The following is a 24,390-nucleotide window of genomic DNA, read 5'->3' on the forward strand; positions in this document are numbered from 1 at the left end:
CAGAAAGTTAACGGTTACATATGATTGCTGAAACAAAATGATGCTACTCAGAAAATAACAGCAACTCTCCACCACAAACTTAGACACAACACAAGGCTGGGGTCCTTAGCAGGTAGTAGAAGACAGGATAATTACCAAGCCTACCAATTATAAAATTAGATATTTGTTTTAACTTTGGCTGGATCATTAACAGTGTGGGGCAGCCCTGCTGCCTTTTTTTTTTTTTTTCTTCTTCATTTTGCACCACTCGGTTAGCATGCAGTGTTTCACCATAACCACCAGAGGGACCCGCCTGAGTTTATTGTTCTCCCTGCTGTGCTATGCTGCTCCCACTTTTCGCATCCAGTCCAACACTGCAAACCAGCACCTGAGCTCATCTTCACCTCTGCACTGCAGCCATGGACACCACAGGTTTGTTTCTTTGTTTGTTTTTCCTGTTGAAATGAAACGCGTACAAAAAGTTATTTTGCAGATCAGGAACAAATTGAAATCACTGCTTTCATTTTCACACCTATGTTTATGCTGTTCCATTGCTGCATTGTTTGCTAGAGTTGTGGGAAACAGTTTAGCTGCTGATGCACGGAGTGTCATAACACAGGGAGTTCCTGAGTAAATGTCCCCGCTGGAATGGACAGATCAAATATTAAGTACTTCTCTAAAACAGTTCTCGGATTTTGTGGAAGGGGGAAACCTGTGGGAAGAAAAACTGTCTGCTCAGCCACTTGCTGAGAAACTGAGGGTTCCGCAATATGCAAGCTGCATTATTGGCATCCAGACATCTTAATTGCTTAGCACGGGCTTGCTCGTTTATGTTTCTAAAAAGTCACTATGTTGATGAGGGGTGGACTCCTTAAATTGCTTATTTTAGTTTATTATTATTAATCTTTTTTTTTTAAATATCTTCCTAACTTCAAGTTCTTGTTTAACTCAATTTAAGATCTTTTTATCCTCTGCTGCTGGGATGACACCTCTGTATCCTGCTGCTGGCTTCTAACCCATTTTTTCTGCTGAGCCAAGATGCTGCAGTCAAGGGGGAAAAATACTCCTGAGGAGTTGTGGAGCCAATTCTGCACACTGGGAAGCTGAAAAGCTTGCTTTCCCTTGTAGTGCATTAAAAAGCTTTGTAATGATCCCATTACTGTTGTGGCCAAATAAACACTTTTAAAATGTGGTTTATAACTTGACACTCTTTCTTTGCAGAAACAGTGTTTCCAGACCAAAGCGACTTCGAATATGGTAAGATTTATGTTGTTTATTCATTTCAAAGATCAAAGCCAAATGAGTGTTGTATTTCTACTGATAGCATTCTTTAAATACACAATAAATTCCTATAAGTGTTTCGTGTGTGGTTTTTGTTCCTTTTAGATTATGAGACATTGCGGACAACAGGGGTTATCCTTGCTGTCATTATGTTTGTCTCTGGCATATTAATAGCCCTGAGTAAGTTTAGACTTTAAAATATCTGTAAAAATATATATGTAATGCAAAGGCTTTGTAACATATATCAATATAAAAATATTGTTTTGGTAACTCATCTATCATTCCTCAAACAGGTAAAAAATTCACAAAATGTGTAAAATCCTCATCCAAGTAAGAGTTTAGCAGATGATCCCCCCTGTGCATGTTGTATGAATTTGCCATCTTTTTTTAAATAAAAAAAAAAATATATTTATATATCCTACATTTCCTCCCCCCCTATCCCTGCACTGGATGCCTCTTCTCAAAATGCCCCTATTCTGCTCTTTGCACACACACTTCCAACACATTTATAAGATTACACAGATGTGGCAAATCACATGCGCATAGTAAGCATTTCTGAATGGACGCATCACTCTTCCTGTGTTGGTAGTGAATGGGCAGTGTCGATTCTCAGATTGTTGCATGCTGCTTGTATAGTAAGACTGGAAGAAAGGCGAGAGCTGCTGTTTAAATGGGGCAAAAGCTGCATATTGGTCTATAGTTACACTTAGAAGCCTGTGGCTTCAACTGCATCTAGATCTACCTGATATTGCAACCCCGATAATGGAAACACGTCAAGTTGAAGTTGTTGCCACAGTATTCGAACCGCACGAGTATGTTTTTATTGGAATTATTGATGAATTTAATTTTGAAGTCACCTCTTGACTAATTTCCTCCTTTGTTTTTCTAATTGCAGTTCCAGCTCACCTGGTACTCAAATCCCAAAGACAGAAGGTAATTTCATTTATCTAGATGGAACTGTTTAGAGTGACTGTGTGCGCTAAAACTTTGCTATTTTTCCATTATTCTCTCTGACTTATTTCCTTTTCTTTTGCAGTACCTCCTCCAACTGTATAGGCATTACAGCACAAGCTTGAAAACAAAAACAGAAGCCCATGCTAGCAAATAGATACAAGTAGATCAGCTGTGTTGGTGGCCACTCCTCTTATGGATAACATACCTCTGATGGGTGATTGATAAACAGGGTTTTCTTATACAACCTGACCTCATCCCATATTATTTGGCAAAGCTGCAAAACATCTGTCTGTAGATTACTCTGTGTAGTGTTTAAGATGAAAAAGAAATGACAAGGACACTCAATGTTCACATCAAACACAGGAAATGGGTGTGGTTTCTCTTCTACATCTTTTACTGTTATAAAACAATAAAATCAAGAGCATGATTACAAAATTAGAAATGTGTCCATCATGTGTACAGCAATTGAAACTGCATTCATTGAGCCAGTTTAACATTCGTCTTTATGATTTATTCCTTTTTTTTTTCTCCTGCGCAGGATCTTTCAAACAGCAGATCCAGCTGGTAAACCAATCGATGGAAAAACCGAATCATAACAAATCAAAATTTGCAAAATGAAATAAATGAAAAGTCAACATTCATTTTGAGGTTACCTTTACAAATATAACAGTCAGAGCTGATTCAGTTCTAAAGCAACAGTATTCAATTCCCTGTAAAGGCTAAAAGGGAGACTACTTTCAAATGGATCCCATCTACTCTTGTTATAAGAATGTCAGAAATTATTCTCATGTGAAGCAAGAGTGTAGCAAATGAAAAGCATGTTCATGAGAAATGTTATGTGGTTTTGTTGTGAGATTTCCTTTGTGCTTTACAGGAATTTACAGCGTGTCTAATATAAAGGATGACACATAAGTGAGAGGCTTACTTGTCACTCAGTTTACACTCATTTAATCTGTGATTAAGTTTCACTGTCATTGCAGTGAAGGTTGGTTGAAATTGGCCTTGAAAAATAAATACTGTGAGTGTAAACAAAAGTGCAAGCCTCTTATGTGTTGCTGTATTTTCCATGCTGCTAATTTCTGAAGCTGAATGTAAACGGGACTGTTCAAAGGGTACCCCGAAGATCAAAAGAACCTGATGGAATTTAAGCACTGTTATCGTCCTCGCACTCATGACTCATGAGTAAAAAGTACAGTCAGTCAGACAATTTGTCACCACACTTACTCATGTAATGCCTCTTCGACAAAGAAAAAAAAACATATTGTCTGTCACAATCATTTTTAAAAACATAGAGGTTTTACCCTTAAAGTTTCCTTTTCCACAAAGGAAAGTGCACCTGAGGTTACACAAATATGTATGATGCATACAGAAAGGAGGTTCAATCATACAACAGATTATTCTCATTCCAAACACACATGAAGCACACATACTGATTGATATGACAACCATCACTCACTGTATCATTATGATAATATTTCAACGAGGGGGATTTGAGACAACAAGAGGTCTTTCAGGGACATTGTCCTGGAGCTTATTTTCACGATTTCACAGAAATCAACATAAAACCGGGAGTTTAGCCTAACAGAAAAATAAATATTACTCCACCTTCGACTACTACTTTTTTTTTCCAATAACTAATGCTAATGTTTTGTAGTTCTGTTGTTTCATTGCAAAATGTTAAAAAAAATAAATATATGTTACTTAAAAACTTTCAAATGCATGCCTGATTTCTAGCAACAGCGTTTCGTGGAAAAGTCTTCACAGAGATATCACATTTCGGAATGAAATCCTTCACTCACAGAGGAATACTTCTGCCTAAGAGTAGTAAATAAATAAAACACTACAGTTTTACAGAAACTAAATACCAAGCAAATTTGAAGCTTTAGAATTAAAGCATCCTTTGTCTATTGCAATGTGAATTACACAGCATTTGGAGATTTATATACCAAAGTAGTCTTGTTTACTCATCAATATATAGGCTGGATACTCCCAGAGTGTCATCAAAATAAAACGTAAACCCCCCTTCTCAACAGAGGAACTATCTTAAAGACATATTCCCTCCAAAATGGGACTACAAATTATCTGAGTCATTCCTGGTCCTGCAAGGACACGATACGTCGACGAGAGGAAGCACTTCGTTTCTTCAGCATGAGCTTGAGCTACAAGTTAGGAGATAAATTAATATAAGTAAACTGAAAAATCAAGTCAATCACAAAAAAAAGAAAGAAAAAAAAAAGTGAAGATATGGGTGATTACCTGTTCTCCCAGCAGGCCGCTCTGCAGCAGGTGAGCTGGCTGGTCATTCTCCAGATTGCGGATGCTGGGATCAGCTCCTTTGCTCAGCAGTAACTGCAGGATCACCTCCTGGTGGAGGTTACCATGGAGACCGGCTGCCATGTGTAAAGCTGTGTGGCCGTGAGCCTGTGGGGGGAAAAATATAAAAGCCGCATAACTCGGACTGTTCACAGACAGCTATAGCTGTACGCTTACACATTATGTATTTGCGCATAAACACGTGTATGCATAAAATTCTGCTCTGAGTTTCTTGTCAGTGTGGGACTCACTTTCATATTGACAAAGTCTTTCATGTTCGGCAGGGGAATGCTCAGCAGATAACGCACCAGATCAATGTTCCCCTCCTTCACAGCCAAATGCAGCACAGTCTTGTTACTTTTGATTTCCTGGAATTGGAGAATTGGAAGTAATGGGAGAGACATAATGAAACCACAAGTCAGACTAGAACCGCTAAAAAGCGTCAAGCAACAAGGAGAAAACAAAAGAGAGAACAAAGAGGGGAATGGTTGGCAGCATGACGACATCTTGGTTAGATAAAACCCCAGGTAGCTTAAAATTCTGCCTTGAAGTACAGGCCTTACTGTGTTGAACTTCACAGTTGACCTACCTGACTGAGAAGGGATGCCCCTGCATCAAGTAGCATCTGCACACAGGAGAGCTTCTCCATAGCTTTGGTCTGAAGATTAACATCTGCATGCCCATTGGTAGACAAAGCCTTCACCGTGACACTGTGAGAAATGGCTGCACAGTGCAGAGGGGTCATCCCTGAGACAAAGAAAATATATATCTTTTAGGGGTTCCAGTAAATATGTTGGAGTTGGAGCTAAAAGCAAAGATGTTATTTTACCTTCAAAATTGCGGGCCTCCAGGTTGACGGCCGGCCTGCTCGACAGAATCGCCTGCAGAAACAGATCGCTGATTAGATCTCCTCACTCTTATCTTTGCTTGTTTTGTTTTTTAAGTCATGCCAAAGTCATTTAGTAGTTACTGTAGCTTTACCCGCAGAACCCCTGGGAATCCATAGTGGGAAGCCAGATGAAGAGCGGTTTGTCCATTAACGTCACAGGCGTTGATGTCCGCTCCCAAAGACAGCAGATCTTGGACAATGTCTGCCTGGTTTGCCGTCACTGCCACCAGTAAAGCAGTCTGCACAAGCACAGGTAGTATACACATGTATTTTAAGAGACCATGTCAACAACAATCAAACTGAATGATGTTTTTTTTTTTTGTTCATACCTTTCCCTTGTGTTCTTTTGCATCAAGTCTCCCTACATCCCTCAGCCTCTCCGCAGCAGCATAGGCACACTCTCTCAGTCCCTTGGCAGTGTAGATGTGCAGGATGCTGATAGAGAAAGAACACATCACAAATTAGTTATGAATGAGACTACATAATTGTGGTAATCCCCACAGCCAATTTCACTCTATTTTCTCTCACGAGTTCACTTGTGACAAGGAATAGAATTTGTAAGATTGTAATTGTCACTGAGCATGAGTGGCTGACTCATTTTCATATTTAGTTTTTTTTCTTTATTCATCTGTCTAGGATTACCAAATGGGTTCTCACTTTGAGCTCACGACTGAAAACGAAACTGTAGGAAAGTAAATAAATTGTGTACTCGTGTTCAAAGAGCGCAATAAAGTTATCAGCGGGGGTTTGCGTGGGTCCAGAAAGTGAACACGCACTGCATTGCAAAATATCTAGAAGAATTAACACTTACTTGTATTTTAATGTTTGTAATGCAGGCTAGAACTTAAAATTGAAACCTCAGTCCACATTTCCCACTGGCAAATTGACTTTTATTCTCTGCTTTAAATCTCAATAGCCGGTATAAACCAAACACTCCCCACTAACACACTCATGATCACTCACGTGTCTCCGTCTTCATCCTGGCAGGTAGTTCTGCTGTAGTCCATCCTGCTAAGCAGCATTCTGGCTTCCTCGAGCTTGGTGGCATCCATTGTTGAACTGAAAGTCAGCTGTGTGGTCTGGCTTGGGTCCAGAAGTGACCAGGAAGAATCTGAGAGAGCCCCCAGGCAGTCCTGTGCAAAGGAATGCAGATTTTACTCAACAAACTCAAGATAGGATTATCAAACTTGCAAAGTCTGCAAACAAAGGCTAACACTTACATATGGCTGGGACATTGTTTCCACAAATGGATGGACTGGTTGCTGTGTGTATTCAGGTGTCATTGTGTGGCTGTAGGTTGTGGTAAAGCTGGTTCCTGGTTGGTTGCCATAGAAACTGAGTGACTCAGGAGCTGGGGCCCACTGCTCATAGCTCACTGCCATGTCTGAGTAGCTACTTGCTGCACCTAGAAAGAAGAAAACTTCTTTTTATCACTGAAAAGATAAAATTACTTAAATAACAAGATCTCTGATATACTTTTGGTTGATTCTCTACTCTCTGTGTTGCAATCATTTGCAATAGTTTTTGCAATAGTTGAGGTCAGTGTTAATAAGAAAAATGCTTATTAATGCCTACACATCCAAAGTTTTTTGCATTTAGTCTTTAACAGAAGCTGCCCAGTCCTTACCTGTACAGGAAAATGGTTCTGATGGAGGCAATTGCTGCAAAAAGAAGAAGAAGCAGGAAAAACTGTGAACAATCAAATCCTGATAATGTAAAATTTGATGAGATGCACAGGTACTATATGTGCTGGCTTACTGTAACAGTAGCTGGAGGAACAGGACTTGTGCTGGTTGTCGGGCAGCAGGGTGGCACAGAGGACGTCTCGCGTCTTCTCTTCTGCTCCAAGAGTTTTTTCACTGTGGGCAGTGTGCAACACGGCTTCTCTTTTGGCGCTGGGAAAGTAAGTAATATGGAAATTGCTCAATTTTTCAACATATTACTGGCAAGCCTCCTCAGTCCTTAGAGCGGTTGAGCAAGCCCAAATCATGATATTCCAACCACCTTGCTTCACAGTTGGTGTGAGGTTCCTTCCTTGTCTACTGTCCCCGTGACCAGCTGTATACACCATAATGATCCTAAAGGTTTGCCTAGCTATGCCTATATGTGTCCAAATGCAGGTCAAATTTGAATGTCTTTGTTTCTGTAGATGCACTTAGACACAAACAGAAGAGTCACCTGCAGACCCTGTGATTCCTTGGTAGCATTTTTGGACCATCAAATCGTGTAGCCTCAATTTAGCGAAGGGTGCAATTAAGGACAAATTTGAGACTTCTTAAATCTCATCCCAGTTACAGGGATCCACAACCTTTTTTTGTGTTTAGATACCTCTATTAGAGAGCTCTTTAGACCTTGGCCTAATGGAGGGAGATGAGAACAACAGACCCAGAGGTTCAACTTGTTACACAAGCGAGACTAATGATTGGAACCTGATTCCAACTTCACTGATTTTAAGGTGTGGTAAGTGTATGGGCATGAGCGTACTTTTCTTTTCTTTTTTTCTGCGTGATTCATGTCTTTAAATTTATTCAAATGTACATAAATGACAACAAAATGTAAATTTTAGATACATGTTCTCTATCTGTTGCCTTTTTACTTCTTTAATCACATGACTATATACTGGTGACATTTAATCGATATCAGAGGCAATGTTTAATCATCACTAGTCATTTGTTTGCTTTCGTCTAGAATGTCTTGGAGTATCGAAAGGTTTTCTACAGCCAAAGATACATTTTCTTTTTCTTGTTTCTTACAGACTTACTTTACAAAGATCTAAAATAGGGTGAAGATGCAAATTTTGAGATTTGAAAAATGAAAGCAGAGAACGCTTGAATACCTGCCTCTTTTTTTTTTCTGTTAATCCACTAATGAATGAATGCAATGAGCGTTTCATGTCTGGAAATATCAATTTGAAATGTTTTCCAACAAAAGGACAAACTTGTTTACAGCCATTAAAACTTAGCTTATCAAAAAGTTAAACCTTTAAACGAATAAATGAAGTCTGATCACAGACAGCCTTTTTATGTCTGCAGAAGTGGATTTACTCTCACTGTGTACTCTATGGAGTCTATGTGCCACTTGGCTTTGATTTGTTGAGGGTTAACTGTCAACCAGCCTAATGATATAATTATCACTGATATAAATGAAGCTTAAAAGGTATGAAAGCATCAGAATAAGAAATATAAAGTGAGTCGTGAGCTTATGATTCATTTATCAAATGAATCACAAGCTGTACAACTCTCATCACATCTCATTTTCTCCACGCTCACCTTTCACATACATTCACATCAAGTCCATTATGCAGTGAGTGTGTTTTCCCTTTCTGATACTAAAGTATCATTTCCACTGAACAGGTAAAGGAAATCAGAAAAATAGGAAACAAATATTACAAAACAGAATTCAGATGTTTCCAGCTGAGATGTTGTGACCACACAGGTTGTTTCCTCAAAAACTTCACCCCACATGTGTAAGATAAAGTGATATTTCCACCCTGTCTGTGGAACTGCGGTACAAAAGACAAAGCTATGCAAAACCTCCTCCATTAGGAACACAGATAATGTGGCCAAGCAAACCAGACAGATTAATCAGAAAGGCTGTAGTATGGGATAACCACTGCTTATTTTCTATGACATCTTCCTGTAGTACCGCTCCGTTACGCTACACAATGGCAAACCACATCTTCCTGCCTTGGTGTGTCACAGGCTTGTCACCTCAACACGTGTAGTTGCCTTGTGCTTTCTATTGAACCATGTCTGGAAGGTAGAGCACAAGAAGTCTGCTCTTTTGTCACGTCTCTGTTTTGTTTTGTTTGGGGTTTGTGTTGTTGTTGTTGTTGTTGTTGTTTGTTAGCTTTTACTTTATGAATATTAAGCCTTACAGGGACAACACAGCCCTGTTCACCAAAGCAAACACACGGAGTGTGCGCTTCCGGAAAAAAAATGCAAATTCGACCACTGAGATGAAAAAAGAAAAAAAAGAAAGAAAAGATTGTAGATCTCTGTTGGCAAGCTGTGTCGCTTCTTCTCAAAGCAGAAGGAGGAAAAAAAGAAACAATAATCTCACTTCCACTTAAAAACCAGTCCTTGACAATAAGCTCATGGTGCTGTGTGTCATATGCCGCCCCCCCCCCCCCCAGCACACAATAAAGGTCACTTAATGAGAATACATGACATCAGTCTGTACATTTCAGGGCCGCAAGTTTCATTTTCAAGTTCAAAAGGTGTTACTATAGGTTACTCAATCCTGACTCATTTTAACTTTATATCAAAATGTCACTTTTGGCCCGGTGATGTAATGCTGCAATATAAGTGCATATTCTCTGTTTAAAAGTATCTCTGAAAAGATGCCACCAGTTGATCGAAGTTGCCCTGTAGGCTGCCAGACGCCAGGAAATGGCCTGGGGGACCCACGCATGCACATACATTTGGGCTTACACTAATCTAACCCCCACGCAGCTCTGGGCTAGACTGTGCTATATTCAAATAGGTTTTGTGGAAACCCCTGGACATTGAGTCATGTGAGTGGGCGGTTGGGGATTCCGACGACCTTTCTCTTTTGGCTCTATGCTCGGTGAAAAGAAAGAAGCATACAGCCAGTTTCCTCATTTTGTGGTTTAGCAGAGCTGAATATGTAATCGTTCTGCTTGTTTTTTAAGGGAGACCATAAACAAATAAGCTTAAGCAAACAAGATGCTGTCACGTCACACAGCCTGCCTGTCTGGCACTAATCATAAAATGGGGAAATGAAAACATACTAGCATGGGTGGAGGTGTATTAGGGTTTCCCCAAATGATGTCCTGCTTGTTGGATTCACCCGAACTGTGATGTCATATATGAAAAACCAAGCCAAGAGGAAGGCTAGTGCATGAAAGCACCAGTGAAATGACTGAACTCACTGTACTCTATTCATATCAAAAACACATCCCCCTATTGGCATAGCGTGGCAAACATAGTCTGACTATAAAAGCACACCAGGAGCTGAAAAAGAGCGATTCCTGCCACGTTTAGGAGGCAGCATCCCGATTAAAATTCATCAGATGTGTCCTGTCCTGTTGATGACATAGGAGGTCTGTGTCGACGTAAGCTTTTAAATGACACCTCATTGTAATTAAACTCTAACACACACACGCACAACACAAAAAAGAGAAACAGCTTCACCATCCCTGTCTATATAAAAACCCGAAAAACATACAAAGTAATGAGTTAGCGGTGTCGTCATCACAGTCAAACTATTCACACGATCAGGCTTCTAATCTGCCGCATCAAAAGCACAAACGTACTCACATTTATCAAAGTGCATGTCAGAAACTGTTTTGCTGTGAAGTCTTCGACAGATCGTCCGCTTGCTCGCCAACCTTTTCAATGAGGGATGACCGAGGGATCTCTGACGCTCTGCCACGCTGTAGTCTGTCTGGCTTGTTTTCTTGTTGTGATAGTGCTCCACACAGAGCATGCAGTCCCTTTCCCCTCAACCCCCAGCTGTGGTCACGCCCTCGAGCACGAGAAGGGAGGGCAAAGCGTGAAAAGCAGAAAGAAAGAAAAGAAAAAAATAAAAGTGTGAGAACGAGCTGTGAGTTATGCGAGCAAAAGGTATGACAAGTGAATAAAGAGTTGTTTATATTTAGGCGCTGTTTCGGACAGAAGAGCGTTTATTTATAAATGGTTACCATTACTTCACCCTGCACCAGCTGAACGACTAAACCGCCTCAGGAATGAGTAATGGGTTGTCCAGTCTCGTAGTAGGCTAACAATAAACACAATCAGACATTCTGCTTATAGAGTACGTTCGCTTTTAATACTTGAAGTACATTTTGAGGACAAAAGTGAGTGACGGCGAAATACATTAGTTTTTACGTTGCGCTGAAAGCCTAAACAAGCTGGAACTCCTTGACTGTTTTGTAGTACAGTTTATAATGACACTTATGTCATGTTTCAAAAGCTCATCTCAAGTTGGTAGTTTTAGATGTGTGGAATCAAAAAGGTCGTGGAAGTGATCGCAAAAGTACAAGTGCCTAAATGTTAAAGTAGTAACTGGCAAAGAGATAAGTGATCTGAAATTTTCAACATTGCGCTGATGCAAAACAACGTTTGATAGAAAACTAAAGAAATATAGTAACACGTTATCTCAACCTACTGTTATTATGACTTATATAAAGTTCTAAAGATAATGAACTCCTATCAAGTTTGTTTTTATAGCCAAAAAATGTGATCTCAGCTTACAGTGAACAGGGTATTTATTATGATTTAAAATATCAATTTTCTGCCATTCTGCTGCCCGCAGTGTCAATAGAGATGCCCAGACCTTCCTTTCCAGCTCTTCTTTGTGGACTGTATGTAAACTCCATGTAAACATATTATCTTTCTCTTATCTTTGTTACCAGTATAGATAAAGTCTTACGGGAATCTCTGTGTCACCTAAAGAGAAAAACAACATCAAAACATCCAACTTGGTGGTGAGTTGTTTTTTGTTTTTTGCCAAATGACTAATATATATGTTTAGGGTTTTTTTTTTTTTTGCCTACTTTCTCCATAAACAATTGTCAGACAACACAGAGAGAGGCTGAACAACATAATAATGCAGAAAGATGTAAACAAGTGGAAAAAAGAGTTTAGAATATATATTTAAAGAATGTGTAATTGTGAAAAAGTGCTACTAAACAATGTTAAAGGAAAAATGTGTCTCATCAGATATTTAGCTGTGGGTTTAGTTATTTTTGAAAGGTTTGGATATTCCATTTGTGTGCTTGCTGTAAATATGCTCTCAGATATGAACCTACCAAGAGGACTAAATACACACTTCCATATATTCAGGACTAGGGCTTGTGACCTGTACATTCATCACAAAATCTTATAGTGACCCTAATGCTCGCCCTGTCATACATGTTCCCATTGTGGGAATTCATATTAAACAATTCTCAAATAATTGAGCAAAAAGTGCAGTCTTCAGGCTGTCCTGAAGTCTGTGGTTTTCTGTATTATTCTCAGTCTGAGTGGGCGTCCTTAATATGATTATCATTGTCTGTAAATACAGCAGTCATGCTCACTTGCTATTCAAACCTTTTGTATGCAAAGGGAAGCTAATCAGAAGAAAATCAGCTTAAAGAGAGGGTGACCTTGAAGACAGAGGTGAAAAAGCCAGTTTAAGACAAAGGTTGAACCTCGGAGTGCAGTATGAAATATGTAAAGGAATAAGATAACATAAATAAGGATCATTTTAATCTGTGAATCATGCAGACCTACTCTAGTCAGATCCAAAACTGTAAATGGCAAGCTGAAAATGAATGTAATGGGTAAACTTCAAGCTTTTGCATCTCTTGTATGTGTGAGAATTCTGTGATTTAGGTTTTTTCCATTTAGAAAAAGAAGAAAGAAGCAGAAAGGATCAAAAACAATGAATGGAAGAAAGTCAGATACAAAGAACAAGGACTGTACCGTCTAGTGATTATAATACAAATATATACCGTGTTGGAAATATTTACTTATCTATATACTATAGATATATATCTTCAGATGTTTAGTTTATATCCAGTAGGCATAGTTAATGCATACAGTGGACACAGTTTAACAATAAGCCCATCCAGCTTTAACTGTCTGTGCAGCAGTCCCAAGTTTAGTCTTCATTCTATTAGATGACTCTGGACCCTGATGACTTTTTGTTGCTGAAAGCTCTGTTTAGTTCAAGGAACAACTCAGACTTGAAAGGGCAGATAAAAGAAGGGAAACTACACAAGATGTTTTCTGTGTTTAGTATATCAGGCTGTGGTCATCCACAGCCCAGCCCAAAGCCTAACCGAGAGTTCTGGCTCCACCTCTCAGTAAATTCTCCAGATGGTTTGATCTATATTCTACATCCCACATTTGCTCTGCTAATGCCAGTATACCTGTACACATAACTACTGGAAATACCTCAGGTCTGCCACACGCTCAGCTACACTTTTCCTAGTAAGAAAGAAAACTAATAAGCTTCTTTCAGAGAAAGTTATGCATCATTCTTCAGAGAATCTTTTCAGGGTAAACAATCAACCTCTGGGGACTTCTTCTCATGTTTTGGTAGCAACTATTTACAGGGCTCCAAAATTATGTTAAAAGTATTTTTTTTAACTATTTAAAGTCATGGGGATTTTAAAGATTTTAACTTACTTTCTTAGTCATACTTATGTTATTAGATTAAGTCACAGTAACTATGTAACCATCAAAGATATGGCAGTTCTTTGATGTCCCCTTATCTTCACATATTCAGAAGAGATAAGTGTCTACAAATAACAGTATTCTTCTTAAGGAGGCTATTTAAAGGATAATGAGAATCTGTAGTTAATTTGCTGAATAATATCTTTAATGCTAAGCATAATAGATATACACTCAGTGGCCACAATATTAGTTACACCCAAATCACCTGCTCATTAATACAAATATCAAAATTAGCCAATCACACAAAAGCAACTCAGTGACATGGACATGGTCAAGATTGTCTGAAGTTAATACTGAGGATAAGAATGGGGAAGGTAAGTGACTTAAATGACGCTGACTATGGCACAGTCGCTGGTGCCATACTGACTGATCTGAGTATTTCAGAAACTGCTGATGCACTGGGATTTTCCCACACAACCATCTCTAGGGTTTACAGAGAATGGTCCAAAAAAAGAACATGTCCAGTGAGTGGTAGTGAACATGTGTTGTTCATGCCAGAGGTCAGTGGCGAAAGTAAATCAAATCACAACAGTTTTCAACTGAGCTACAGAAGAGCATCTCTGAACACACATGTCGAATCTTAAAGCAGATGGGCTGCAACAGCAGAAGACCACACAGGGTGCCACTCACACAGCTAAGAACAGGAAACTGAGGCTACAGGTTACACAGGCTCACCGAACATGGACAACAGAAAACTGTAAAAACATTGCCTGCGATTTCTGCTGCAACATTTTGATGGCGGGGTCACCACCATCCTGCTTTGTATCAGTCGTTCTGGTGGGTGGTGTTGGTGTAATGATGCTGAGGTTGTTTTCTTGGCACACACATAGACACTGTTTAAACACCACAGCATAACCTGAGTATTTTTGCTTACCTTAATGACTGCTGTACCCATCTTCTGATGGCTGCTTGGAGCAGGAAAATACACTATGTCACAAAGCATAAATGATCTCAAACTAGTTTATTGATCATGAGAATGAGTTCACTTTTCTCAAATGGTCATTATGGATTTGCAGCTAACAAAATCTGCAGCAACCGTGTGATGTTATCATGTCAATATGGACCAAAATCTCTCAGGAATGTTTCTAGCTTGTTGAATCAGTGTCATGAATAATTAGAGCACTTCTGAAGGCAAAAGGAGGTCCAACCTGATACTAGCAAAGTGTACCTAATGAAGTGGCTAGTGGATTGCTTTACTAAAATAGTAACCAACAAACCCAAAGTATTTTAAGACTCAAATGTTGAACTATGTTGTTTTATTATATTATATGTTGCTTCACATCAAGAAGGTTCTGAGTCTGCTGGCATGTTCCCCCCATACTCTGGTTACTCTGGTTTCCTCAGTCCAAAATCTAGAAATTACTTGGATTAGATTAATTGGTGATTCCAAATTGCCCATTGGGATCATTTGGATAATTGCCCATTCAAATCAACCATGAATTGGATAAGCAGAAGAGAATGGATGGATGTTAATTAGAATAGAAGGAAAAAGTGGAAGTACCAATTTCAGACCAATAATAAATATCAATGAAGAAATGTAATGCTAAATTAAATAAAACAGGGAAGTGTTTTTTTCACCTTCTAACATTATAGATGTGGTAAAAGCAGTACTCTGTGCTTTTCACAATCCTCTATAAGGTAACTAAGCTCACCCACAGGTTATACATTCACTGCTTTTGTGGCTACAAAGCTTGTTTACAGAAGAGACAGCAAGAAAGCAGTCCTAGCCATGTGTGCATCAATGTGCACCTTTATTTTTCTGTGGTCTTTTAACTGTTTTACTTCAATTTAAGTGTTTAGTCCTGCTATTTCTCCTTTATGTTTTCTGCTTATTTATTGATCTTTGGTCTAACAGATGAGCTTGGTTATTCTATGAGAAGGCCTGCAGCTCCCTCTGCTGTTGTACAGCTAGAATATAGCAGGTGGCAGTGCAATATTGCTGACCTGAACCGAAACCGAAGTCAAACCGCACTGAACAAAATACAAGATTTATTTTGCAACCACTGGATAAAATGTGTAAACAAAGAATTTTACAAAAGTCAAAATCTGAATTGCTGGAAGAAGGGTTTCAGTGAAATGTATTTATTACAGTTTAGTTATTCAAATGAATCCTGAAATATCATTTTACGATTATATACATATTAAATAAAATATAACTTTTCTTTTCTTTTTTCTTTTCTGGATTTTAGGAGTAGCCAAGAGTTATGTTGTAAGCATCAGCAGTGGTGACATTTAACAACCCACAGTTTCTGTCAGTGTGAACGCTGACAGCAACAACATTTGAAAAAAACAGAAACCCAAAACCACATTCAGCAGCTACAACAGCTAACAGCAGCAATGGACTGTAGTAAATAAATAAAACTGATTCCCACATTCTTCCTTTCAACATTGGATATATTGTGGGTTTTTTGGAAACAATGTTGTACTCCATTAAATACAGATTCACTCTGTCAGAGCTCAGCTGTTATTAAATAATCTGTAGTGGAGACAAGCTTGCAGACGGTGCTTCAGCCCACCAAAGGAAGTTAGAAAGTTTGACGTCAGAGATGTCAGAGGAGAAAACGAATAGCAAGTCACACCATGTTTTGGATAGCAGAAGGCAGATCAGCAAACCAGAGAAGGTACGGTTTTTTTGGACTCCCATTTACTTTCTCTTCATCATCATTTTTAATTTTAAAGATTTAATCTGTCAGAATGTTTTTATTCGGTTAGATTATTCGAGGAAAGGTTGGATTTATAAAGTTGTGAACAGGAAATGTTTGCATATGAAATGCAGTTGCTTGAACTAAATCTTTTAGGTTTTTTTGGTTTTTTTTTTAAATAATTGTAATGATTTAGACATATGTTAACATTTTCTGAATTTTTCATTTACTAATTTTATCTCTATCGCTTTGTAACTACCCACACAGTCCATCATGTCTCGTTGTGATGTAGAGTATACAAAAGAGGTCAAGCCTACAGTTCTGAGACATTTCAGATGTTCTGTCCTTAATACAAAAATTAAAATGTATCAAAATTCGAAGAATGGATACTGTAACATGAACTTTATTCTCCACATCTTTGGAACATGTAATATAGGACAATGTTTGGTCTCTTCTTGTCTTTCAGATAGAACATAACTGAGCTGACCTTCATGGCGATGGCAAATAACAAATTCCTCACCGTTGTCCTATTTGGTCTTTTTTTCAGTAAGGATGATTTAATAGTATTTCTCTTTTCTTTTTGTACACACACTCAAAATGAAGGTGGTCTCACACAGGAAAGTAAAACCACAAGCTGCTGTGCACGACGGAAACTTAACTGACTTGTTAGAGGAACTTAAAGTAAGTTTCAACTAACATATCCCTCTTTGTTCCCTTTCTTTCTCTAAGGCCTTGCTCCAGCACTTGCTGGTAAGTATCAAAAAAGACGATGTGTCAACTTCCTAAATGCATTTAAAAAAAATGAATCTTAATGTTGAGAAAAAAAATACAAATAAAAGTAAATGTAGAACTAGGCAACCAGTCGCGATGACTCAGTTTTTCTCTACATCTCTTGGGTTTTTTTCTTTCTTCCCACTCCATTTCTGTCTAACTGTCTGTTTCTCACTTTTTGTATTTACCAGACAGCACAGTGTCTTGCTACAGGATTGAGCCAGGAACAATAGCAGGCATCATCTGTGCAGATGTGGTGCTGACCCTTATTATTGTCGTTGTAACATACCGATGTGCCAGTTTCCGGCGTCAAAAGATAGATAATGGTAAGATGACGGTGAAGGGCTCGCCGGTCCCTGGGAGCCCTTTTATTTTATCACATTGGATTTCTTTTTTTCTTTCATATTCACCTATAAGACTGTTTCTCAACTATATTTTCACTATATTCATCAAACTGACTTCTTCTGTTATGTGTGATTTTAGCATCAAGTGTATACTTTCAACTAATAGCTTTTCTCCATTGTGCTGTCTCTTGTCTGATTTCTTCACAGCTCACAAAGTGTATATGAATGTCCGGGCCAACTGCAAGAGCTAAAAGGATGGTGCAGTGCATGAAAACACTTTCAACTTTCTTGTAGAAAACTGTTTACCTTTTTTAAAGAAATCTCCTCTGAAAATTAATTATACAAAAAAATCTTTAACTATTACATTTTAAGTTGAACACATTGTTTTACACATTTTATATCTTACTTCTTAGACTTCAACCTGTTAATTCATACTACAAAAAATAAATAAAAGAGTCTCATAAATGGGATTTCATACTCATACAATGTGGACTGTGATTTTAAATATGTTACAAAGTTAGATAAGATGTGTTTCAGTTTATTTAGTAGAGACTTTGAAAAAGGCAGTCCAGTTTTATCTTTATAGTACCATTTCACAGCAACAGTTGCCTCAAGGTACTGTTTATTGTAAAATAAGGACCCTACAATAGTACTGCATTTTAATAATATTAATTGTGTGTGATAATAATAATTGCATATGGTTAACATTCAAATACACTGTTAAAAACGATCAAGGAAACATTTGAGCAATCTTAACTTTAATTTTTGCTCTGATTTTGTATAAACAGCCCTCAAAGCATTGTTACAGCATTTTGATTACAAAAAATAATATACAAGGATTCCAACTTGAGTATTTTATTCACGGACATCAGATGTGTGGTTTAAATCTTCCTTTAATATTTTTCAGCAGTGTTATTTAATGTTAATTTAATGCAAACTATCGAAATAGTTTAACGGGACATGGAGATGTTGTGCAAATGTTCATATTATATTTACAAACTGTAAAATGTATAAAAAGTAATGCTAAAAAAATGTCCACTTTAGCACATTAATAAAAGAAAGCTAAAACATTCTTGTGTCTGGTAAGTTTTTCTTTTTTAAAGATGGAGGAATATTTCATCTTCAGACATGTTCACAGAACACATTTATATGGTTTTTAGCCAGTTAACTTAGTCTTGTTTTTCTACATTGTATAGCTTCACAGATTGTTCGGTTGCTCATTACTTTCTGTTTGTTTCTCGCTTTCATCTACTTGGTCATTCTGTAGCTGACATTTAAGACCTGATTAGATTTCAAACATGTAGGACATGATTAGATTTGGAGCGTGGTTCCGCTGTGTGGTTAACATGGCTCCACTTTGTCCTTTCAGGCAAACACAGAATGAAAAATGCTAACCAAAGTGATTTCATATCTCTTTACTTATGTGTCTGATCTCAAGTACACAGTGTGCTTGATTGATGTACAGTGTCTCCTTTCAACCGTCTCTTATTACCTTGTGAGTCATTTACTTTCACAGTTTTGTGGATGATGTCAACTTTTAAAGCTAAACTTCCGGTGATATGTAGCAAATATGCCTTGCTGCCTGTTTCTTTGTTAATTAACAGAAAATGTTACACAACGCAACATTTCCCTGTTAATCTGTGTTTGTGTAAAAAAGTGTATTTGAAATTATTTTTATATTTTATATTTTATTTATTTTGTTTTATATTTTAAAAACAGTCTTCCAAGTAATTAATTTCTAAGTAATTGAATAAAGGTCAAGAGTGTCACCTAATAAGACATCAGTTCAGGTTTATGCTCTGAGCCACCTGATCATCGCTATGTCTCCACTTCATTGGGCTCACATGTCACCTGTCACCCCCATTTATCAGACATTACTTTTGGTGGGGAACTCTACAAAGTGATGTTAAAGGCTATAAAGTTGCCTGTTCCACCAGTGCACAAAACAAAAGCAGCACTCAATGACCATCAATGACCATCAGGTTTACTTCAACCACTAACCACCCCCATAGACCTTGGTCACATATAACTTTAGACTTTGCTACCAGCGAGCCCGTTTCCTCCAGTCCGTAATTCTCCCTGCAGTTGACAGGTTCTCCAAGTCAGGCCATTTTGTCTCTCTGGACAAACTCTCCTCTGCCTCCGAAAACACCAAGCTCTTTGTGGCTCATGTTTTCAGACTCCACAGACTCCATAAGGTCTCTGACAGAGGTCCTCAGTTCACTTCAGAGGTCTGGAAGACCTTCTGCACCTCCCTGGGAGCCAAAGTAAGCCTTAGCACCGGATACCACCGGCTATCCAATGGTCAAACCGAAAGTTGTCGACATGTTTGGACCTGGACTCTGGAAGCATTACTAAGGACCGCTGATGGACAGCGCTGCTACGGGGATCGGCTGAGAAGACCAAACCCCAAGTATGCACCAGGGCTTGCTGCCAGAGGCATTCCTCTCAAATCACGCAAGCTAGCTCCATGCTATATTGGATCATATTAAGTCAACACCTCCATGTTTTGCTCACCTCCCATCCATTGACAGCAATCAGCGAGGCAATAGCTAAGCGCAGTCATCCACTCTCCGCCAGTTTGTCAGCTACCTCATGGTGGTAACCAGGCCTCATTGCTTCGTATCTTTATGTCTATGCTCTTTACTTGCCTTGATTTCCTTGTGCCTTCAGTTTCTGACATGACACCGCGTAACTCGTGTGCAGCTCAAGTTTTGGCTACCCTCCTCAGAGCTCCATGCTCTCCTCCTGCAAATAAGACCGCAAATTCAGTGTTCACCTTTTCCCCAGTAATTGCTCTCCCCACTCAACACCTAACTTAGTTCTCCCTCTGTTTCAATGCCTTCATGTTAGACACTCACACTATGTTCTTAAATCTGTAAAGTGAAAGTAAATACAAAACTTCAAGGATGTTTCACTGATAATTATCAGAAACAGTCAAAATGCTTGAATTTGTCTTGCAAAATAGTGATACTGAAAACATGAAAAACACAAGTCTTGTTTTAATGTTCATACACTCACTGATTCTGAATTTGTGCTCAATATATCACTGGGTGTCCTGAAACGCAGCACCCAGTTGCTACTAACCCTCTTAATTACTACGGGAACAGTAATGTGTATATTTGGTTAAATGTGGGAATCTGCTTGACAATAACAGTGAAGCTTTCATTTTTACAGACAGTACACCCGACTTATAGATAAACCGGTGGTTTTAAAGCAGCTCAGAGACTAGGTAGCTCTTACTGTGGCCAACCGCTCGCACTAAACCACAGGTCATGCGGAAACGCTCTATACAGAGATACCATCACACGTATTTCTGCAGAAACTGAAGGTGTAATGAAACTGACCTCACACAGCTCCTTATCTTTGCCTAGCCTAGATTTTATTTTTATGAAAACATCGCTAAAAATTAAAATTAAAATAAATTAAAGGATTAAAGTCAAATATTTTCTTTTTATAGAGCAGCATTCCTCACAGAAATGTGGCAAAAACAGAACCACCAGCTTCCTCTTCTCTGAGTGGACTCACTTCTCCTCCTGCTATCAGAGTCATATGCTCACGAATCCTGACACCCTGACAACGCTCCCTGTGGACAGCCCTTTACCAGAGAACCCTTCTACCTTTCGATATCTAGGTGCGAGAGCCTAGCGAAAGAGAACAGAAGGACCGGAGGCTCTCACCCTCCTTGTCTCATTTCCTCTTAGACCAGAAACCAAAAACTTTAGAAGATGTCTGATGCTCTCTGTATTGTGGGTTCGTTGTTTGGTGAGTAGCGTATACTTTGGTTTTGAACATCTATAGCAATGGTAGCAAAGGAACACAGGACTACCCTCGATTCTTTTTATAACCTGAGGTTCGTTTATTCTTTTTCTCGCAGGCTCATCAGAAGGTCAGCAAGGTATCTAGCTTCAACTCTTTGCTCGTGTATGATGTGTGTGTTTGGCTTTTGTATTTCAATCATATGTTGTTGGGGGTTTTTTTTGTTTTAACAGAATGTGGTTCCTGTTACCTGATAAACATGGAATCTGTAATAGGCATTATTGCCTCTGACATCATCTTGACCATCTTCATCACTATTTCTGTATTTTGCTTTGCAACTCATCAGAGGAGAAAGAGGGAATGGGAATCACACAGTGGTGAGCACTGTATTCGTGTGCCTTTCTTTACATGTGTATGTTTGCCTAGTGGTGTTATGCCAAATGGGCATTAACCTGACACTTCTAAATCTCCTATCAGGCAAAAGAAGTGTACCATCATCAATTTCAAAGAAAATGGCAACAGAGGTCACAGAATCTCCATACCAGGTGATGTATAGACTCTTTTAAAAATAAAAAATGACTAACTAAAAACACACTTGAAACAAAACAATACATATAATGTATATTATACGTATTACAATGATGCATTGATTTGACTTTTCTGTAGGAGTTACATGGAGTCCAGTCAGATGTTTACAGTGAACTTCGGCACTATAGGAAATGACTGAATAACATAAAAAGTATCAAAGTGCTGACAGTGTCCTGTTTGTAATTAGCTCCACAATGTAAAATATAAACTAAGATTTGTCACATTTACTCGCAAATAATTTGTTTATTCTGCATTAATTGATTGATGTTGTATTCAGTGAGTACTGCCTGGCACTAAATGTAATCGTTGCTGCTTCACGTTCCTGTTTTAGGCTGTTTTATGATATGTATTTGTATCTAACTAATAATAAATGAAACTACATTTTAAAACCAGATTTTTGGCTCAGACAGATCCTGTCAAGTCTTCAAAAGTAATTGCATTGCTTCATTTATGATTTAATTGATGTTGGCTTTATTTTCATCACACTCTGACAGCTTACACCAACACACCCAGCACAGGTTAAATCAAAACATATTTATTTTTTACATTTGTTTGTTTGATCAGAGAACAAAAACGTGTGCTGAAAATCTAATTTTGGATAGAAAAAGTCCCTGCAGTATCCGGATGTGGAAGCAAACTGTCTTAAGTTGAGTCTCCTGAGTCAACAGACAGTGATCCGTGATTCATAAGGAAGACATGCAATCTGAAAATAGAGAGGAAAAATGTTAAAACTGCAATCAGAACATGTGGAACACAAGCCAGATATAGAAAACTGGTTCATCTTAAGTGAAGGAAATGTGAGGAATTAAGTCGGGCAATGTGGCATCAGTGGTTTTCTAAGTCAGGTTGGTTACTTGGAGTTATACTTGAAATGTGATTCAAATCCAGAGGAAACTGACCTCTGTGTGCTCATCAAACGACATGGCTCTTGGATGGAATGGGCAAGCTGCTGGGCCTGTGCTCTTGTGGGACTAAAGCAAAGAAAAGATAGGATCACAAACACTGATATAACCCTCTGGAAACAGTCACTGTGTGCATTTCATTAGTAATTAAGAGAACAACAAATTCTTACCAACTGGATAGGTTTCAGAGCTCATATATTCTCTGGTTTCTGTGGGAATATTAACAATTGTATAGCTTTTTTATTTCTCACAGCATAACTCCTGGAAATATGTCATACAGAATATGGTCTTACCATCATAGTCCGTTTGTTTATTGGTGCTGACTCCAGCCAGGCTGTCACTGCTGTCTTCCAAACTACCCCAATTTGGCCTTTCTCTGATTTGGCCATGGACCAACATACCACTCATCCCATTAACTTTTCCTCGTGTGGCCCACCTTTGGAGATTGGTGCTTTGACCGCCACCCTCCCAAGCATTTGTTATCCCTCCTTCCTCACTGTCTCTGCTTGCTTGGAGTTCTCCTTGAATCAAACTATGCTCCCTGCTCCCATGGTCCTGAACCAGGCTGCTGGTCATATCCATCGCTGCCATACCGTCTTTGCCCACTACAGTCACCTTCCTTGACGGAGCCTCATTTTTTGCCACAGCTCCAGGAATCATGATCTCATCGCTGTCAAGGTCTTTGGATACATCTAGGAAGAATGGAAGTCATTGCTATGCCATCTGAATCACCACATTCACCGCACTGATACAGACAGTTTGATTCAATTGGCTAATAATTTTGATTAAAAGCACTGCACCTCTGCTTTCATCTCCATTTTTGTCAAACGCATCAGGTTCTGAAATATTAGAAAATGTCTTTGTTTACTGATATTGCATTACATTCTTTTTTACTAAATTTGCACATCATCCAAATTGCTCACGTACCTGAACATCTGTTGGTTTCAGAGCTCTCTGTAGATTTGGCATCTGACATATCTGTGAATGAATTTTTAGCCATTTATTGAAAAAGTAATTGTGCTTTTTTGTTTGTTTGAGTTCTTTTGTTTTGTTCAGTGTGTTTTTAGATGCTCTTTAAAAATGAAAAAGGAAACAACAAAAAAGTGTACCGTCTGAGTCTTGCTCATTCACAGTGCCACATAGAGGGGTCCTTTGTGCTGCATTAAACAAGTAAAAGTAAACAACAAAAACAGCACGATTACTAGAAATGTTTCTGTTCTCTTTAATGCACTCAGGATTTTTTTTATAGAGAACCAAAAGTAATTTGAGGATGTGAGTACATCTGAAAGCTACATTTGGAAGCACTGACCTGTGACGGCTGCAGGTGTGGTCCTTTCTGTAGTAAGTGCTAGTGCATCTACAAATTTGCAATGAACAAGTCTTGTGATCATTTCAAACAATGGTACAAGCATTGTTTAGCGACATGAATAGTTCTTACCATGTAGACAGCTTAACACATCTTCTTTTGGGGATTGCCCTGTTAGACAGATTTGAATTTTATTACAAAATTAACAGTTTCCTGAACAATATTTAATTATTTACTCTCTTTCAATGGTTTACCTTTGATAGAAGCTGCCACCACCATATCTGCAAACGGAAGCAGGAGCAGGCAACACAAGAGGCTGAAAAAATTATTCAAGATTTCAGTTAGAAAATATATACTTATATCAAAACTAATGCAATATCTCATTTGTGGCTAGTACATGAAAGTAGCTTTAATTACAGAAGTTTAAAATGCAAAATAAATCCATCCAGACTTACATCTTCATTGCTGACTTTGGG

General features: G+C 38.5%; 5 protein-coding genes across 7 annotated transcripts in view; 3 read left to right on the forward strand and 2 right to left on the reverse strand.

Annotated features, from left to right (window-relative positions):
- Nucleotides 1–2,832, forward strand: part of LOC309717665 (FXYD domain-containing ion transport regulator 6-like) — a gene marked incomplete at its 3' end in the record, with an annotated part of 12,976 nt that extends 10,144 nt beyond the window's left edge. Inside the window, exons 2-6 of one of the 3 annotated variants that reach the window (XM_082552380.1) lie at nt 1–112; nt 204–411; nt 1,201–1,236; nt 2,156–2,193; nt 2,753–2,832. The exon at nt 1–112 is cut by the window's left edge and continues 667 nt beyond it. In XM_082552380.1, the coding sequence (XP_082408506.1) occupies nt 257–411; nt 1,201–1,236; nt 2,156–2,193; nt 2,753–2,832 (309 nt within the window). In that variant the 5' untranslated portion in view covers nt 1–112; nt 204–256. Of the gene's footprint in view, nt 412–1,200; nt 1,237–2,155; nt 2,194–2,296; nt 2,498–2,752 lie in introns of those variants that run through there. The other 2 variants (XM_082552379.1, XM_082552382.1) reach the window with 2 other exon arrangements.
- On the reverse strand, nt 2,586–10,910 carry nfkbid (nuclear factor of kappa light polypeptide gene enhancer in B-cells inhibitor, delta). Its single transcript, XM_082552377.1, has 12 exons — nt 10,699–10,910; nt 7,175–7,311; nt 7,044–7,077; nt 6,637–6,821; nt 6,380–6,549; nt 5,746–5,851; nt 5,509–5,655; nt 5,357–5,408; nt 5,117–5,274; nt 4,779–4,895; nt 4,471–4,635; nt 2,586–4,373 (listed from the first exon to the last, which is right to left on the reverse strand). The coding sequence occupies exons 1-12, from the start codon at nt 10,865–10,867 to the stop codon at nt 4,302–4,304; spliced, it is 1,512 nt and encodes a 503-aa protein (XP_082408503.1). The 5' UTR covers nt 10,868–10,910; the 3' UTR covers nt 2,586–4,301.
- An 18-nt stretch (nt 10,911–10,928) lies between these two features.
- Nucleotides 10,929–22,100, forward strand: tyrobp (transmembrane immune signaling adaptor TYROBP). Its single transcript, XM_082552378.1, has 7 exons — nt 10,929–11,004; nt 11,796–11,867; nt 20,820–21,124; nt 21,237–21,257; nt 21,352–21,495; nt 21,596–21,663; nt 21,785–22,100. The coding sequence occupies exons 3-7, from the start codon at nt 21,088–21,090 to the stop codon at nt 21,839–21,841; spliced, it is 327 nt and encodes a 108-aa protein (XP_082408504.1). The 5' UTR covers nt 10,929–11,004; nt 11,796–11,867; nt 20,820–21,087; the 3' UTR covers nt 21,842–22,100.
- hcst (hematopoietic cell signal transducer) lies at nt 16,091–18,431 on the forward strand. Its single transcript, XM_082552384.1, has 5 exons — nt 16,091–16,223; nt 16,711–16,790; nt 16,974–16,994; nt 17,207–17,341; nt 17,567–18,431. Exons 2-5 carry the CDS (start codon nt 16,736–16,738, stop codon nt 17,608–17,610), a joined length of 255 nt encoding a protein of 84 aa, XP_082408510.1. The 5' UTR covers nt 16,091–16,223; nt 16,711–16,735; the 3' UTR covers nt 17,611–18,431.
- Nucleotides 22,101–22,225: 125 nt separating the features above from the next.
- On the reverse strand, nt 22,226–24,390 carry LOC309718083 (uncharacterized protein). The gene is made up of 11 exons (XM_082553060.1): nt 24,370–24,390; nt 24,169–24,230; nt 24,047–24,085; nt 23,918–23,965; nt 23,718–23,765; nt 23,536–23,586; nt 23,409–23,447; nt 22,902–23,300; nt 22,779–22,817; nt 22,606–22,677; nt 22,226–22,409 (listed from the first exon to the last, which is right to left on the reverse strand). The coding sequence occupies exons 1-10, from the start codon at nt 24,375–24,377 to the stop codon at nt 22,619–22,621; spliced, it is 792 nt and encodes a 263-aa protein (XP_082409186.1). The 5' UTR covers nt 24,378–24,390; the 3' UTR covers nt 22,226–22,409; nt 22,606–22,618.

Source organism: Aulonocara stuartgranti (assembly GCF_965226115.1).
Source record: "Aulonocara stuartgranti genome assembly, chromosome: 11".
In the NCBI taxonomy this organism is placed as follows: Eukaryota; Metazoa; Chordata; class Actinopteri; order Cichliformes; family Cichlidae; genus Aulonocara; species Aulonocara stuartgranti.

Bases quoted from the DNA above. Each gene is read 5' to 3' on its own strand.
- nfkbid (XM_082552377.1), bottom strand. From the start codon at position 10,867: ATGCTCTGTGTGGAGCACTATCACAACAAGAAAACAAGCCAGACAGAC. The intron at 5,852-6,379 runs GTGAGTGATCAT...TTTCTCTATCAG, and splicing joins CAGGATGAAGACGGAGACAC to CATCCTGCACATCTACACTG. The intron at 5,656-5,745 runs GTATGAACAAAA...GTGCTTGTGCAG, and splicing joins CAAAAGAACACAAGGGAAAG to ACTGCTTTACTGGTGGCAGT.
- hcst (XM_082552384.1), top strand. From the start codon at position 16,736: ATGGCGATGGCAAATAACAAATTCCTCACCGTTGTCCTATTTGGTCTT. The intron at 16,791-16,973 runs GTAAGGATGATT...TCTTTCTCTAAG, and splicing joins CCTATTTGGTCTTTTTTTCA to GCCTTGCTCCAGCACTTGCT. The intron at 16,995-17,206 runs GTAAGTATCAAA...TGTATTTACCAG, and splicing joins CCTTGCTCCAGCACTTGCTG to ACAGCACAGTGTCTTGCTAC.
- tyrobp (XM_082552378.1), top strand. From the start codon at position 21,088: ATGTCTGATGCTCTCTGTATTGTGGGTTCGTTGTTTG. The intron at 21,125-21,236 runs GTGAGTAGCGTA...TTTTTCTCGCAG, and splicing joins TATTGTGGGTTCGTTGTTTG to GCTCATCAGAAGGTCAGCAA. The intron at 21,496-21,595 runs GTGAGCACTGTA...ATCTCCTATCAG, and splicing joins GGAATGGGAATCACACAGTG to GCAAAAGAAGTGTACCATCA.
- LOC309718083 (XM_082553060.1), bottom strand. The intron at 23,448-23,535 runs GTACGTGAGCAA...CTAATATTTCAG, and splicing joins TGAAACCAACAGATGTTCAG to AACCTGATGCGTTTGACAAA. The intron at 22,678-22,778 runs GTAAGAATTTGT...TCTTTGCTTTAG, and splicing joins CTCTGAAACCTATCCAGTTG to TCCCACAAGAGCACAGGCCC.